This window comes from Onychostruthus taczanowskii, unplaced genomic scaffold (genome assembly GCF_017590055.1).
Source record: "Onychostruthus taczanowskii isolate IOZ18803 unplaced genomic scaffold, ASM1759005v1 scaffold19, whole genome shotgun sequence".
Classification (NCBI taxonomy): domain Eukaryota; kingdom Metazoa; phylum Chordata; class Aves; order Passeriformes; family Passeridae; genus Onychostruthus; species Onychostruthus taczanowskii.
In genome coordinates this window covers 6,444,514-6,456,676 of record NW_024499128.1, presented here as the reverse complement: position 1 = coordinate 6,456,676, position 12,163 = coordinate 6,444,514, and the positions used below count along the sequence as shown (strand labels likewise).

Sequence of the window (12,163 nt, the reverse complement as noted above, 5' to 3'; positions counted from 1 at the left end):
TTTCTATCTGTCCAATATAATCTACTTTAGACCAAATTTAGATGTTATCTTTATAGTTAAGCAAGTAGTAAAAAATAGTCTTCTGAAGATCAAGATGCAGGATTATATTATTGATTTTAAAATTATTATTATTATTATTACTACTGCTCTTACTATTATATTATTTTTTTAATAATGAGCTTTTCAAACTTCTTTTTAGGTTGTGGCTAACTAGTTATCCATCAGAAAAGTTTCCTGTCAGTATCCTCCAGAATGGCATCAAAATGACAAATGAGCCTCCAAAAGGCATGAGAGTGAACCTCCTTCGCTCATACCTGAACGATCCCATCTCTGACCCTGTGTTTTTTAAAAGCTGCCAAAAGCCAAAAATGTGGCAAAAACTGCTTTTTGGTCTTTGCTTTTTCCATGCTGTTGTGCAGGAAAGGAGGCACTTTGGCCCACTGGGTAAGTTTTAGATTATTTTGCACTTCATTTAAAAAAAAAAAGATTTGTGCTTTTGAAATGCATTGCTGGAGTCTCTCTGTAAAAAGGCAGTACTGTGACTGCAATACTGTTAAGAGTATTACAAGAGTGCAATCTGCATTGTACAGAACATCATAAAGTCTAAAAGCTGTTATTTGCAAGGATTTTTATTCAGTCAAAGCTACTTTTGAAGCTATTAAAAGTATTACCTTGGGGAAGACTAGAAAGTACTATTTTTCCAAATTAATATGTTATACAGTAGTTACATGAAATTATAGCTTACTAAACTATTAACTTATTACTGTGGTTCTTAGTAACAAGCAAATTCAGATCTGTTTTAAATTTTTATAATTAAAAATATGCCACCTTTTATTCTGGTTTTGTTACTTGAGTGCATACTTTGTTTTATCAAATCTAGTGCATGTATTTACTTGGTGTGAAAAATTCCATATAGCAGCAGTGTGTTGTTTATAACATAGCAATGAAAAGATATGTATTCATAAGATTTGTGCTTCAGATTCTTAGAGAATCCATTTTTATAACTATATAAAATTTATGCTCTGCACTTGTGTAAATGAAGTTCTCAGTCTTGCATTCCAGCTGAGTCTCTCTTCCTCATAACAGGTTGCTGTTAGGAAATATTATATTTTGACTGAAAGCCACTGTCATTATTTTAATAGTCAGCTGTTTAAATGAGCACTAAACTTCCAGTATGAAGACATTCATTTATTGCTTTAGAGTAAAAGTGAATTTTCCAAAGGCCATTTTCTAATGTAACATCTACTGCTAGTGTGACCAGTTATCTGGGTGAAGAAGGATAGCTGCATCAATAGTCCTATTTTTGGTTTGCACTAGGGATTTAGGCTTTCTGAAGGATTCTTTCATCTGGAGTATATTCCTGTTTGTTTGTCTGCTTACTTGCTTGTTTTGCTGTGCTGTTACTGTGAATGTCATCTGCAAACAGTATTAATAGATGGGCAGATTAAAAATTGAAATCAGTAAATTAATTAAAACTTCTGTTCTCATTGTGCCCAAATGAGTAAAGTACCAAGCAGGTAAAATATAATTTTCAGGAATATTGTGATGACAAAATGCCTATGCTTAATAAACAGCCTGGTGTATTCCAGGCTGCTTCTAGACTATCTGGCAGTTGTATCTTCAGCTCTGTAGGAGCAGTGTAGTACCAGCACCACCATTTCCTAAGCCCAGCTGTCAGTACACTGCACCACTGCCCTGTGTGTCTCTTCTGAATTGAACAGGTTGGAATATTCCATATGAATTCAACGAGTCTGACCTCAGAATCAGTATGCAACAGATCCAGATGTTTCTGAATGAGTATGAAGAAATCCCATTTGAAGCTCTGACCTATCTGACAGGTACAGACATTACATCCTCTCACATGTGTTTGTTGACTTTGCTGGGCCCTTTCAGGTGATACACTGATAATGGTGAGTTCTTAACAAATTGATTGGATTCCACACTGGTTGGTTTTACTGGCCTTCCACAAACAATGTGGTTGTCATTGGATGGATGTTGGATCCCAAACCTTCAGATGTCATTGTTGTTTTGACTTGTATATGGCTACAGTTACTGATGGCCCAGCAAACCTCCTGGTCTTTGCTTCATGCTCATCAAATAAAACCCTCTATGGCCTCTGGTTCCCCTTTGCTGATCAGTGTGAGACTGACACAGGAAGCTTTGGGGCTTCACCAGAGTGTGTACTCAGTGGTAGTACTCAGGGTTTTAAAGCAGGAGGTGTTAATGTGAGGAAATAATTCAGGTGCTATTCTGTTCTCTTTCTCCAGGGAGATAAGCTGCTTTTTGGCACCTCCTTTGTCAGCCTTCTCATTCTTAATTTTTGTTAATATTATGATTAGCTTTATGAAAAAGAATTTTGGGACATGAGTAGCAGTTTCTCAGGCCAATTCTAGTGTTCCTTAAACCTTCCATCATCAATTTGGCCCTTAGATGTTCAAGTGTCTAATTTCCACTGAATCAATTGAAGTATAAAAACTAAAGACTTTGGAAGATCTGGAGCTTTGGAGCTTCAACTTATACTAGTTTCATGTTATTGCAAAACCATTTTTATTTGTTCATTAACTTTCAGTTTTTTGTCCTGGTTTTCTTTGTCTTTTTCCAGGGGAGTGTAACTATGGAGGTAGAGTGACAGATGATAAAGACAGGCGTCTTCTCCTGTCCCTTCTTTCCACAGTCTACAATAAGGACATAGAGCAGGAGAAGTACATGCTTTCAGCTGGAAGTGACTACTACATACCACCACATGGCCCCTATGAGGTGAGAAGACAAGTGTAAATTCTCTGAATTACTGGGGAAGAAACTTACCTACACTGTGCTTGGATAATGCTGAATACAATAGAAAATACACCCCATAATATCATAAAGCCATGCCAGAATGTATCTTGTGTATGAAATATGAATCTGGTACTTAATATCTGCAATACTCCAGTGGGGATGTAGAGATCATCCAATACTCTGGCATTTGTTGATGAAGAGAGAAACCACCCCTGTGCAGGTTTCCAATACAGTTCTAGAAGGCCAACAGGAGTCAGGCTGCAGGAATTTACATGTCTTGCAACCACTCTTGCAACTAGTCTGACCTTGAAAGCAGCAGTCAGGAGGAAGAGGTGGAATGGCATGTGTATACTCAATTTCCATCCTCTTTTTCCCTTTTAACAGCTGCATAGAGATAATGAATGTGCTCAGATCCCACAGTTGTAGGGATGACACATCCAGCATCCTTCTGTGACTCCTACCAGCACTCCTTGGATATTTCTAATGAGCTTTCCTTTCTCTTGCCACTTACATGAGGGTGGTAATAACAACTCCTCCATGAGCTTATGAATCAGTCAGAACTTTTATATTTATCTCTGTGGAGAGTCAGTCAATTCCTGGATGTGTTTAACAGGGAGCTACCATCTTTAGTTGTAAATGGGAAGGTTCTGTCCCAGCTGGATCGTTTATGACTATCACATTGTATGATGTCTGGTATCTGCATGTTTCTTTTACAGTCTTATGTTGACTACATACGAAGTTTGCCAATTACAACACACCCTGAAGTGTTTGGACTTCATGAAAATGCAGACATCACCAAGGATAACCAGGAGACCAACCAGCTTTTCCATGCAGTGCTCCTGACTTTGCCTAGGGAAGCAGGGGGAGCTGGCAAGTCCCCTCAGGTAACTGGGGAAGAAAGATCAATGTGCAGTCTGGAAAGATGCCCTTTCCTGGCATGTCCTAGGTCTCAGTAATCCAACACTTCTCATCTCATGTCTGTAGCTCTGGGAGTAGATGTGAATGTCCCTGTAGAGAAACAGATGGATTTGGCATAGCACCTTTAAAGAGGGAAGATACCTTCATGACTCTGCATTCAAACAGATTGATACCACATGTCCTGGCAGCTCAGTTTACTCAGGCCAAATCCATGCCCCTTTGAGATATGGATAAATTACATTTCAAGCCTCTCAGATTTGACATCCTATATTTTATAAGCAAGTGGATTCTTGAAAAGTGGAATTTCCTCATTTTCCTCATTTCCTGCAGGGTTGTGTAATGATCATATTCTCTGATGTCTAATATTCTGTAAGTAAAGCTTCTCTTGTGGCTGGGTTACTCATGGGGTCTTCCCCTTATTTTGCTCATGCTGCATGCTTCATCTTGTCCTTCATTGTGGCAGAAATAGGATTGTGCTTGTCTGCTCTCCTGCCTGTTTCCTTATAAATCATCTAAAACTTTGTTGCAAATTAAAAATTACTAACAAATTTAAAATTATTGAAAAGGAAGGAGCAAGCAGGCACATGCAGAGACAGACAGGATGATACTAAAAGCAAGTAAGAGCATAAAAGCACTGTATCTTTGGGAAAATGGACTAAAATACCTATGTGGTTATACAGAAAAATATAAAATCTGAAGTGTTTTGTGGAATTTATTCAATAAAAATAGGAGGGGGGAAAAGGAATATTTGTTATTCACTGCAAACTTGTGACTTCAGGAAGTTGTTGAAGATTTGGCACAGGACATCCTATCCAAACTACCAACTAGCTTTGATATGGAAGAAGTGATGAAGGCATACCCAGTACTGTATGAAGAGTCCATGAACACAGTTCTTAGGCAAGAACTAATTCGATTTAACAGGTATGTGTCAGTGTTTTGTGTTGTACTTCTTAAACTGAAATATGCTTGTGTGCATTTGTGCTAGCTGCTCACAAGCCTTAAAACAAGTATTTTGCAGTACTTTTTTCCTGACATGTTAGATTCTGCTTTGGATGAATCCTTTAGAAAGACTTGAAAGCTGCAGCTGACTATGTGAACACAGCAATAGTACTTGTATTCTTGGAGTATGAACTTAAATCACGTTTGAGTTTGTTGTGCTGAGGTAGAGCAGCCTACTTTAGTCTTTGTGATACCCAGGCCTGGTATTCACAGCACACTATGACAATGAGTGCTACAAGCTTTAAAGCTCTTGTCACTTGATTTCCCTTGTCTAGAGTGAAAGTTTTCAGTCTTTTATTTGTATGTGTGTCTCTCATTTGTTTGCTTTTCTAAAGTTAAGTAAGAATTTTGATAACTACAGGTGAGGTAAGGAATTTCTGACAGGACATTTACCACCTCTATCAACCCTTCATTCAAGTTGGACTGGGGGTATTTAGCCAGGTAATGAGAAGTGAATAATGACAATTCCTTTGTTTTCTCTCAAGGCTTACTGAAGTTGTTCGGAGCAGCCTCATTAATATAGGCAAAGCCATTAAAGGCCAAGTGTTGATGTCTTCTGAGCTTGAAGATGTTTTCAACAGCATGCTGATGGGAAAAGTGCCATCAATGTGGGCTGCCAAATCCTATCCATCACTGAAGCCTCTGGGAAGTTACGTGTCCGATCTCCTCTGTCGCTTGGAGTTCTTCCAGGTCTGCTAAACTGACACTGAGGGGTCTGGGGAGTTGTAGTGGGAAGGTGGGTGGGGAGAGTGTGGCAGTGCTGTCCTTGCTCAGCAGTCCCTGGGTAGCTCAGGCTGTGAGCTGCTCACACACACTCATGGCCAAATGCACTGTGCATTAGCAGCACTGCAGTCAGCTGGGCAATTGCTCTGGGTGAGCTGGGAGAGCCATCCCTTGCTGCTAATCCAGTGCTGCTTTTGGTGGTTTCCATCTTTCTGTTTCTAGAAGGCTCATTTTAGTTTGCATTGGTGCTTTAATGACTTCCTTGCTGAAAGGACACTGAGCTGGGTGTGAGAATGCTTTAGAACCTCTGCATAGCAGGCACTATGAAATTTCATACACGTGTCTGTAAATATCTTTCAAGTTTCATAAAATGTGACAAAACTTTCTTACACTTCTTGAACAGGCTATTTTATTTTTAACTTGTCATTCCATTATTTCCCTTGCACACTTAAAACTACTCAAAATTTTGGGTGTATCTTAAATAGTGAGCTACTGGGGTGTAGTGAAACACTATAGAAGTCAGGACAGGAGAAAGCTAGGAAGAAATGTCTGAGATTTATGTAAATGGCAGAATTTCCTGTTTGCTGGATCAGAGCATTTTGACTCCAAATAACCTACAGTAGTGTGAAGACATTTTGCCCTTGTTTTGCTTTTTCCTACTGCATTGTGTGGATGAGGTCCAAGACCTCCTTATCTGGCACCTTTGTACAGGAATGATTTCCTCTTCCAGGATCTGATGTGTAGGCTTAGTGAGTACCCTCAGTGATCAGTGAAGAGACATTGATCAGTGAAGAATGGAAAAGAATTTGGCCTTTTTTCATGTTAGGAGATTGGTGTTTACAAGACTGTAAAAGAAAGTATTTTGATAAAAGTGTCCAAATTCAACCACTTTTCTTGTTTTTTGAGGCCACTATCTAGACTAAACAAAAGATGCTTATGCTACTTTCAGAATTTTTTCTCAGTAGCACTGAGTTCTAGTTGTTTCAGTGTTTGAGTGTATCCTTTTCTGGTGAATTGGCACAGTGAAGCCACAAATATATTGCATTTTTTCTTACATTTGTTTTCTCTCTCCTTATTCAGGATTGGATTGACAAGGGGCCACCCACAGTCTTTTGGCTCTCAGGATTCTTCTTCACTCAGTCTTTTTTGACCGGTGTTTTGCAGAACTTTGCCAGAAAATACACCATCCCAATTGACCACATTGGATTTGAGTTTGAGGTAAGAAAAATTCAGAAGAATTTTGTTTTTCTTTAACAGACACGTTCTGGGGCAGCAAGAAATAGTTTTCAGATGAAAAGGTATTTTATTTAAAGGAGCAATTTCAGATTGTCACTTATAGGATTTTGTATTCTCCAGATAAAATCAAGCAATGGTTTAATCATTCCAGGTGATGAAACAGGAGCACACAATGGAGAAAATGCCAGAAGATGGGGCTTATGTGAGAGGCCTTTTTCTGGAAGGTGCACGATGGGATAGAGAATCCTTGGTAATTGGAGAATCACTGCCAAAAATCCTCTATGATCCTTTGCCCATAATATGGCTGAAACCTGGAGAAAGTTCCAAATTTCTTCATCAGAACATCTACTCATGCCCTGTGTACAAGACAAGTGAAAGAAGAGGTGTCTTATCCACCACTGGGCACTCAACCAACTATGTCCTGTCAATTGAGCTCCCTTCAGACAAGCCCCAGAAACACTGGATAAATAGAGGTGTGGCAGCCCTGTGCCAGCTGGATGACTGAGAGGGTGCAATATTGAGATTGTAAAAATCTGCTTTACTCCTCAATGGCTGCATGGCTGGTTTTTGTTTTTGTTTTAATGAAATTGGGCCTAAAGAGTTTTGATGCTGATTTTACTGGGAATCTACTTTACAATTCTTGCAAAAAGATTTTGGATTTGCCTACCACCTCTGTGTCTCAGGAGTATGTAGGACAAGGAGGGAGGAGATGAGAATATTCAATATAGGCTGTCAACCTATGAAACCAGTCCTCCAATCCTCAGATAGAATGAACTACCCAAGCTGTATTATAAAACTGTAGTCATTCCTGGATGATGTGTCAGAATTTCCATGGAGAACTTCTCAACAGCACATGTATTGGGAGCTGCCATTTCTCAGAACAGTATGATTGTGCCATATAATTTTTTTTTTCAATGTTATTTACATATTCCAGGTACCTGATACATGGAGCTGTTTTCTTTCTCCCACAGTCTCACTTTACTTGCTGCCAGCAGCCCAGCCTTTTTTTTCAATGTTATTTACATATTCCAGGTACCTGATACATGGAGCTGTTTTCTTTCTCCCACAAAGTCTCACTTTACTTCCTGCCAGCAGCCCAGCCCCACACAGCTGGGCTCACACCATTCACTCACACCATTCCCCCCCACTATCTCATGGGGTGAGATACAGACAGTTTAATAGGGAAAGCAAAAGCCATGCACACAAACAAGGCAAAACAATTAATTCCCTGCTTCCCACAGGCAGGCAGGTGTTCAGCCATTCCCAGGAGAGCAGGAGCCCATCACATATAATGGTGACTTGGGAAGACAACACTCCAAACATCCCCCTCTTCTCCCCCACTTTACACACACTGATCATGATGCCACATGGTCTGCAATGTCCCTTTGCTTCGTGGTCACCTGTCCTGGCTGTGTCTCCTCCCACCCTCCCAGACACCCCCAAATTCTTAACCAGCCTGGCAGTATGAAAAGCAGAAAAGGCCTTGGCTCTGTGCAATAACAAAATTGCCTGCTCAGCAATAACAAAAACATCTCTGTGTTATCAACTCCATGTTCAGCACAATCCAAAACACAGCCCCATACCAGCCAGTGTGAGGAAAATTTACTCTACCCCAACTTCCTCATCCTGCTCTCTTGCATGTTGGACTAATAATTGCCTGAAATTTTGTACTTGTTTAAGCCCTTTCATCAGAGAAGTAGCTTGCAAACATTAATTAAAAATAAAATAGCCTGAACATCTTCAAAGAGCTGTGCAGTCATTAACTAATCCCCACAGCATGCCAAGAAGGTACTAAAGATGCATCATTAGACTTGTTGTGTACACAGGACAAGAGAAGCACAAAGATCAAGGCAAACATTTAAAAAAATATGCACTACACATACATCCAGTAATTTGGGGTCTTGTATTTTTTTTCATTGCCCAAATTGCAGCATTTTAATGACTTGCTGGAGGCCTCACGAAGTCAGAGATTCAGCCATCATTTGGCAGTTCCCAGTATCCTGCTCCAAGCATTAAGGGATGCTGCTACATCTCCTTAAAAGACACAGTTCTTGCTATAGGAATTTGTCTGTTGTGTTGTCCTTAGGTGAAAACAGTTTGTTGTTGTTTTATTAACCACTGGTTTGTTTTATGCAGGTATTCATAAAACAGGAGCTGTTAAGAATGGTAGTGCAAGGTCAGAAGTATTGGGGTGTGTTGTGCAGGGCTGCTCTGCAGGAAGGTGCACAGGTAAAGAGCAGCTTCATGCACCACACCTGACACCTCTTGAACAGTCCAGCATGCAGGCATTTGGTGCAGCACTGGTATGTGGGAGTAGAGCAAAGATGTCAGGCCAGGACACCTAAAGGATGTTTGTTTCAATAAAAAGGACAGAGATGTGCAGGTGTTTCAAATTACTGAGAGGAAGAAGCTACTCTTAACAAATTAGACTAAATGATATTTGGCACCTATACCAAAATAAAACTTGTTTATGAATGTTACAGCACACTCATCCAAAGAGACAACAGTTTTTAAGAAGGGAATCATGTTTCAGTAGATCTATAAATAAATTAATTAAAATTGGTTCTTGAAAAAAATATTTTCTTAGACTTCATAAGAGAGATACTTTATAGTTTTCATATAATTTAAATTAACAGAATTGTATTATACATTTAGTAAAACATTGTGGTGATTAATGTATTTTTGAATGTCTGCATCTAATTGTTGTAATTGCATCAACAGTTCAGATCACTAATTAGGTGACTGTGGTGTCAGGGATAACAAACCAGTCATGAGCCTCTGTGTGCAGGCCAAAGGGGCAGGACCTGGCTGTTAAATCCTTCCCTATGGATTGATCAGCTCAGTCACTGCCCTCAGAAGGATCTTTCTGCTCAGACACAGCTTCTGTATGGAGGCACTGGTGACACCTCACCTGCTGAGAGGGAGGCTGGACCAACAACAATTAACTCTAAAATGAAGGTTTGTCAATCCTCTTACAGATAAGTCTTGCAAACAGTCCTCTAAATTAAACAATTTTTAAATAGTCAGATTCACTACCTAAATTATATTTTATGGAGATCAATTACTTTTAAATTGTTAGAAATCTATGTAATAGATTACCATGTGGGTTGCCTGTTAACCCCTTTTTGTGAACAAACAGTAATTGATAGTTTATTAAATGACACAGTTGTGGTTCTTGTGAATATACAGAGACTTTTGCTATGACATGTGTGCAATGTCCTTGTTACTGTGTTGATTTTCTAAATGCTGCCTGTGTGCTGATGTTTAGATTTGATATGAAGGTATTTCTTGGAATGTCATTAATGATGTATTTTAAGCTTTTGTAGACATGATACAAATATATAGATAAGAGAGGAGTCTGTAAGAGAGGGCTTGTTCATCCCTTTCACCAGGGATCAGGCATGGCTGACCTGCTTTAGCTGATGGTTACAGCAGTACATGATTTCCTAGGCTGCCTCCCTAGTACAGAAAAAGTAATGGAATTTACTGTCAAGGGATATCTGTCTTAAGAGATATTTTTCTGTGGTTCTTTGGAATGAGCTTCCCAACCTTATTTCCTTAGCATTGTCTAGACCTTCCTGGAGAATGATCAACTGGCTAAACATTAGAATTCACAACCTTTCTTGGCTGAGATGCATTTCGGAAAAAAAAAAAAAAAAAGGCAGCTCAGCTGCTAGTTGGACATGATAGAAATGTGAAAAATTTTTGGACAAAGTAAGTACCTTGTAATGGTAGTATTAGAATCCTTGGATTGACAGGTTTAGAATTTTCATTTCTTAATTAGAAGCACTCATTAAATAAGCCACAAACCCCACCTGTAATTACTTCAAATTGCAGATTTACAGCCTTGGTAATAACTCAAGGCAGATGGAAAAAAAAGCATTATGGAGCAAGAGGTATTTTTCCCTTAGCAGAGATAGATTTCCAGCTAGGGATGCTGTAAGACAGACAGGGTTTGGACATTTTCTTAGGAGACTGAAACCTTCCTCTCACATATACAAAAATTCTGTTCAGAAATTACTGCCCCTGTGGATTTTAACACTGTTGGTCTGTTAAGGGGAAAATTATACAATGAAAAAGCAGCAGACAATACAAAGACTCCAAATTCTTCCACTTACAGCTAGAATATTGTGCCTAATAGGATTAGAGTTACCAGTGAAAGTTGCAGGTCTCTGCTCTAATTAGCATTCTTGGAAATGAATGTATAGGTATGATCAAATAAGTGACCTTCTGTCTGTGGATAAAAGATGGATGTTACTGGTACCATTTCTGATGGATGCAGGAGGGCCCAGGACAGTGAGGTCCAGCTTGCCTTATTTTCTTCCAGTGTGAAAGGCATTTCAAGCAGTTTGTATTAGTAGGAAGATGGATCAGGTAACCTAAGCTATCTTAATTTTGGTGCTGTGATGCTGCCCTGGGAATCAACTGGGGAGCTGCTGCAGCAAAATGCACCCCGACATCGAGGGGGACATTAAGCTAAGCTATCTTAATTTTGGTGCTGTGATGCTGCCCTGGGAATCAACTGGGGAGCTGCTGCAGCAAAATGAGCATTTTCTCACCCCGACATCGAGGGGGACATTCAGTAAGAGGTGCCACATCCATCTTCTTAAAATGTTGTGTGCTTGCTAATGTTAGTTGTAAGTGCACAGCTTCATAAATTACAGCCTTAGTAATGATGGATTTAGGGACAGAACTTCCAGAAAGGAGGTGCTTTTTAGGTATTCAAGGCCAGATAATGTGTCAACAAATTATTACTGCCTTACCTACCAGTGGGCTTGCCAGGAGAGTTCATGCAACTGACTCAGGACTTTTATTTCTGAAGAATATAAAGTTAATGTCATCATTTTCTTCTAAATTATTCTAAAGCATCTCCTGACTAGGGTGATAAATTGGAAAATTACAGTATTTACTGGAAGGGGAGTAAGAGAAGGTTCAGCAAGTACAGGACAGAGTGTACACTGACTGGGTGAATCCAGTGCATTACAAATTCTGCAGAAAGCAGAGGCATTTTAGGACAACCTGTTTTTGCAAGTAAAATTAATGTGTAGGAATGAAATATTGTGCAATCATTGGGATACTGCTTGACAGAAGTTATAAGGGCCTTGGCACCTAATACAAGAGTACCAGTTGAGATGTCTGCCTACCTGCTGGACTGAGTTGCAGATGAATTTTTTTTAATGAAACTCCCTCAAAATGGTACTTGGTCAGTTTGACCTCCAAAAAAACAAAGGACTCTAGTTAGATTCTCCTTTCCATACCGACTTTAACTAAGCTATGAAAGAAAGGGTTTACTCTGTAGACTTGAAAAAAGAGCTGACCTAATCCTTCCTTTAGCTGAACAGCCTGAACTTCTAAAAAAATTTCAGTCTTTGCCTTCTGGTGATGGCTGGTAATGAGGATGAAGCACCAGTTAATAATTTTTCAAACTCTTTGAAGAATTATTAGGCTATCTAGCATTTTAAGCCATCTCAAATAATGCAATGCTGTTACTTGCTGGTTTCTCAGTTAAGAA

The 12,163-nt window shown here is 39.3% G+C and overlaps 1 protein-coding gene across 1 annotated transcript in view; it reads left to right on the top strand.

Annotated features, from left to right (window-relative positions):
- DNAH3 (dynein axonemal heavy chain 3) overlaps positions 1-7,606 on the top strand; it is a 56,407-nt gene extending 48,801 nt beyond the window's left edge. Inside the window, exons 55-62 of the mRNA XM_041401588.1 lie at positions 200-444; positions 1,722-1,838; positions 2,603-2,757; positions 3,492-3,659; positions 4,472-4,614; positions 5,178-5,382; positions 6,496-6,633; positions 6,803-7,606. Of these exons, the coding sequence (XP_041257522.1) occupies positions 200-444; positions 1,722-1,838; positions 2,603-2,757; positions 3,492-3,659; positions 4,472-4,614; positions 5,178-5,382; positions 6,496-6,633; positions 6,803-7,156 (1,525 nt within the window). The 3' untranslated portion in view covers positions 7,157-7,606. The remainder of the gene's footprint in view (positions 1-199; positions 445-1,721; positions 1,839-2,602; positions 2,758-3,491; positions 3,660-4,471; positions 4,615-5,177; positions 5,383-6,495; positions 6,634-6,802) is intronic.
- The last annotated feature ends 4,557 nt before the right edge of the window (positions 7,607-12,163 follow it).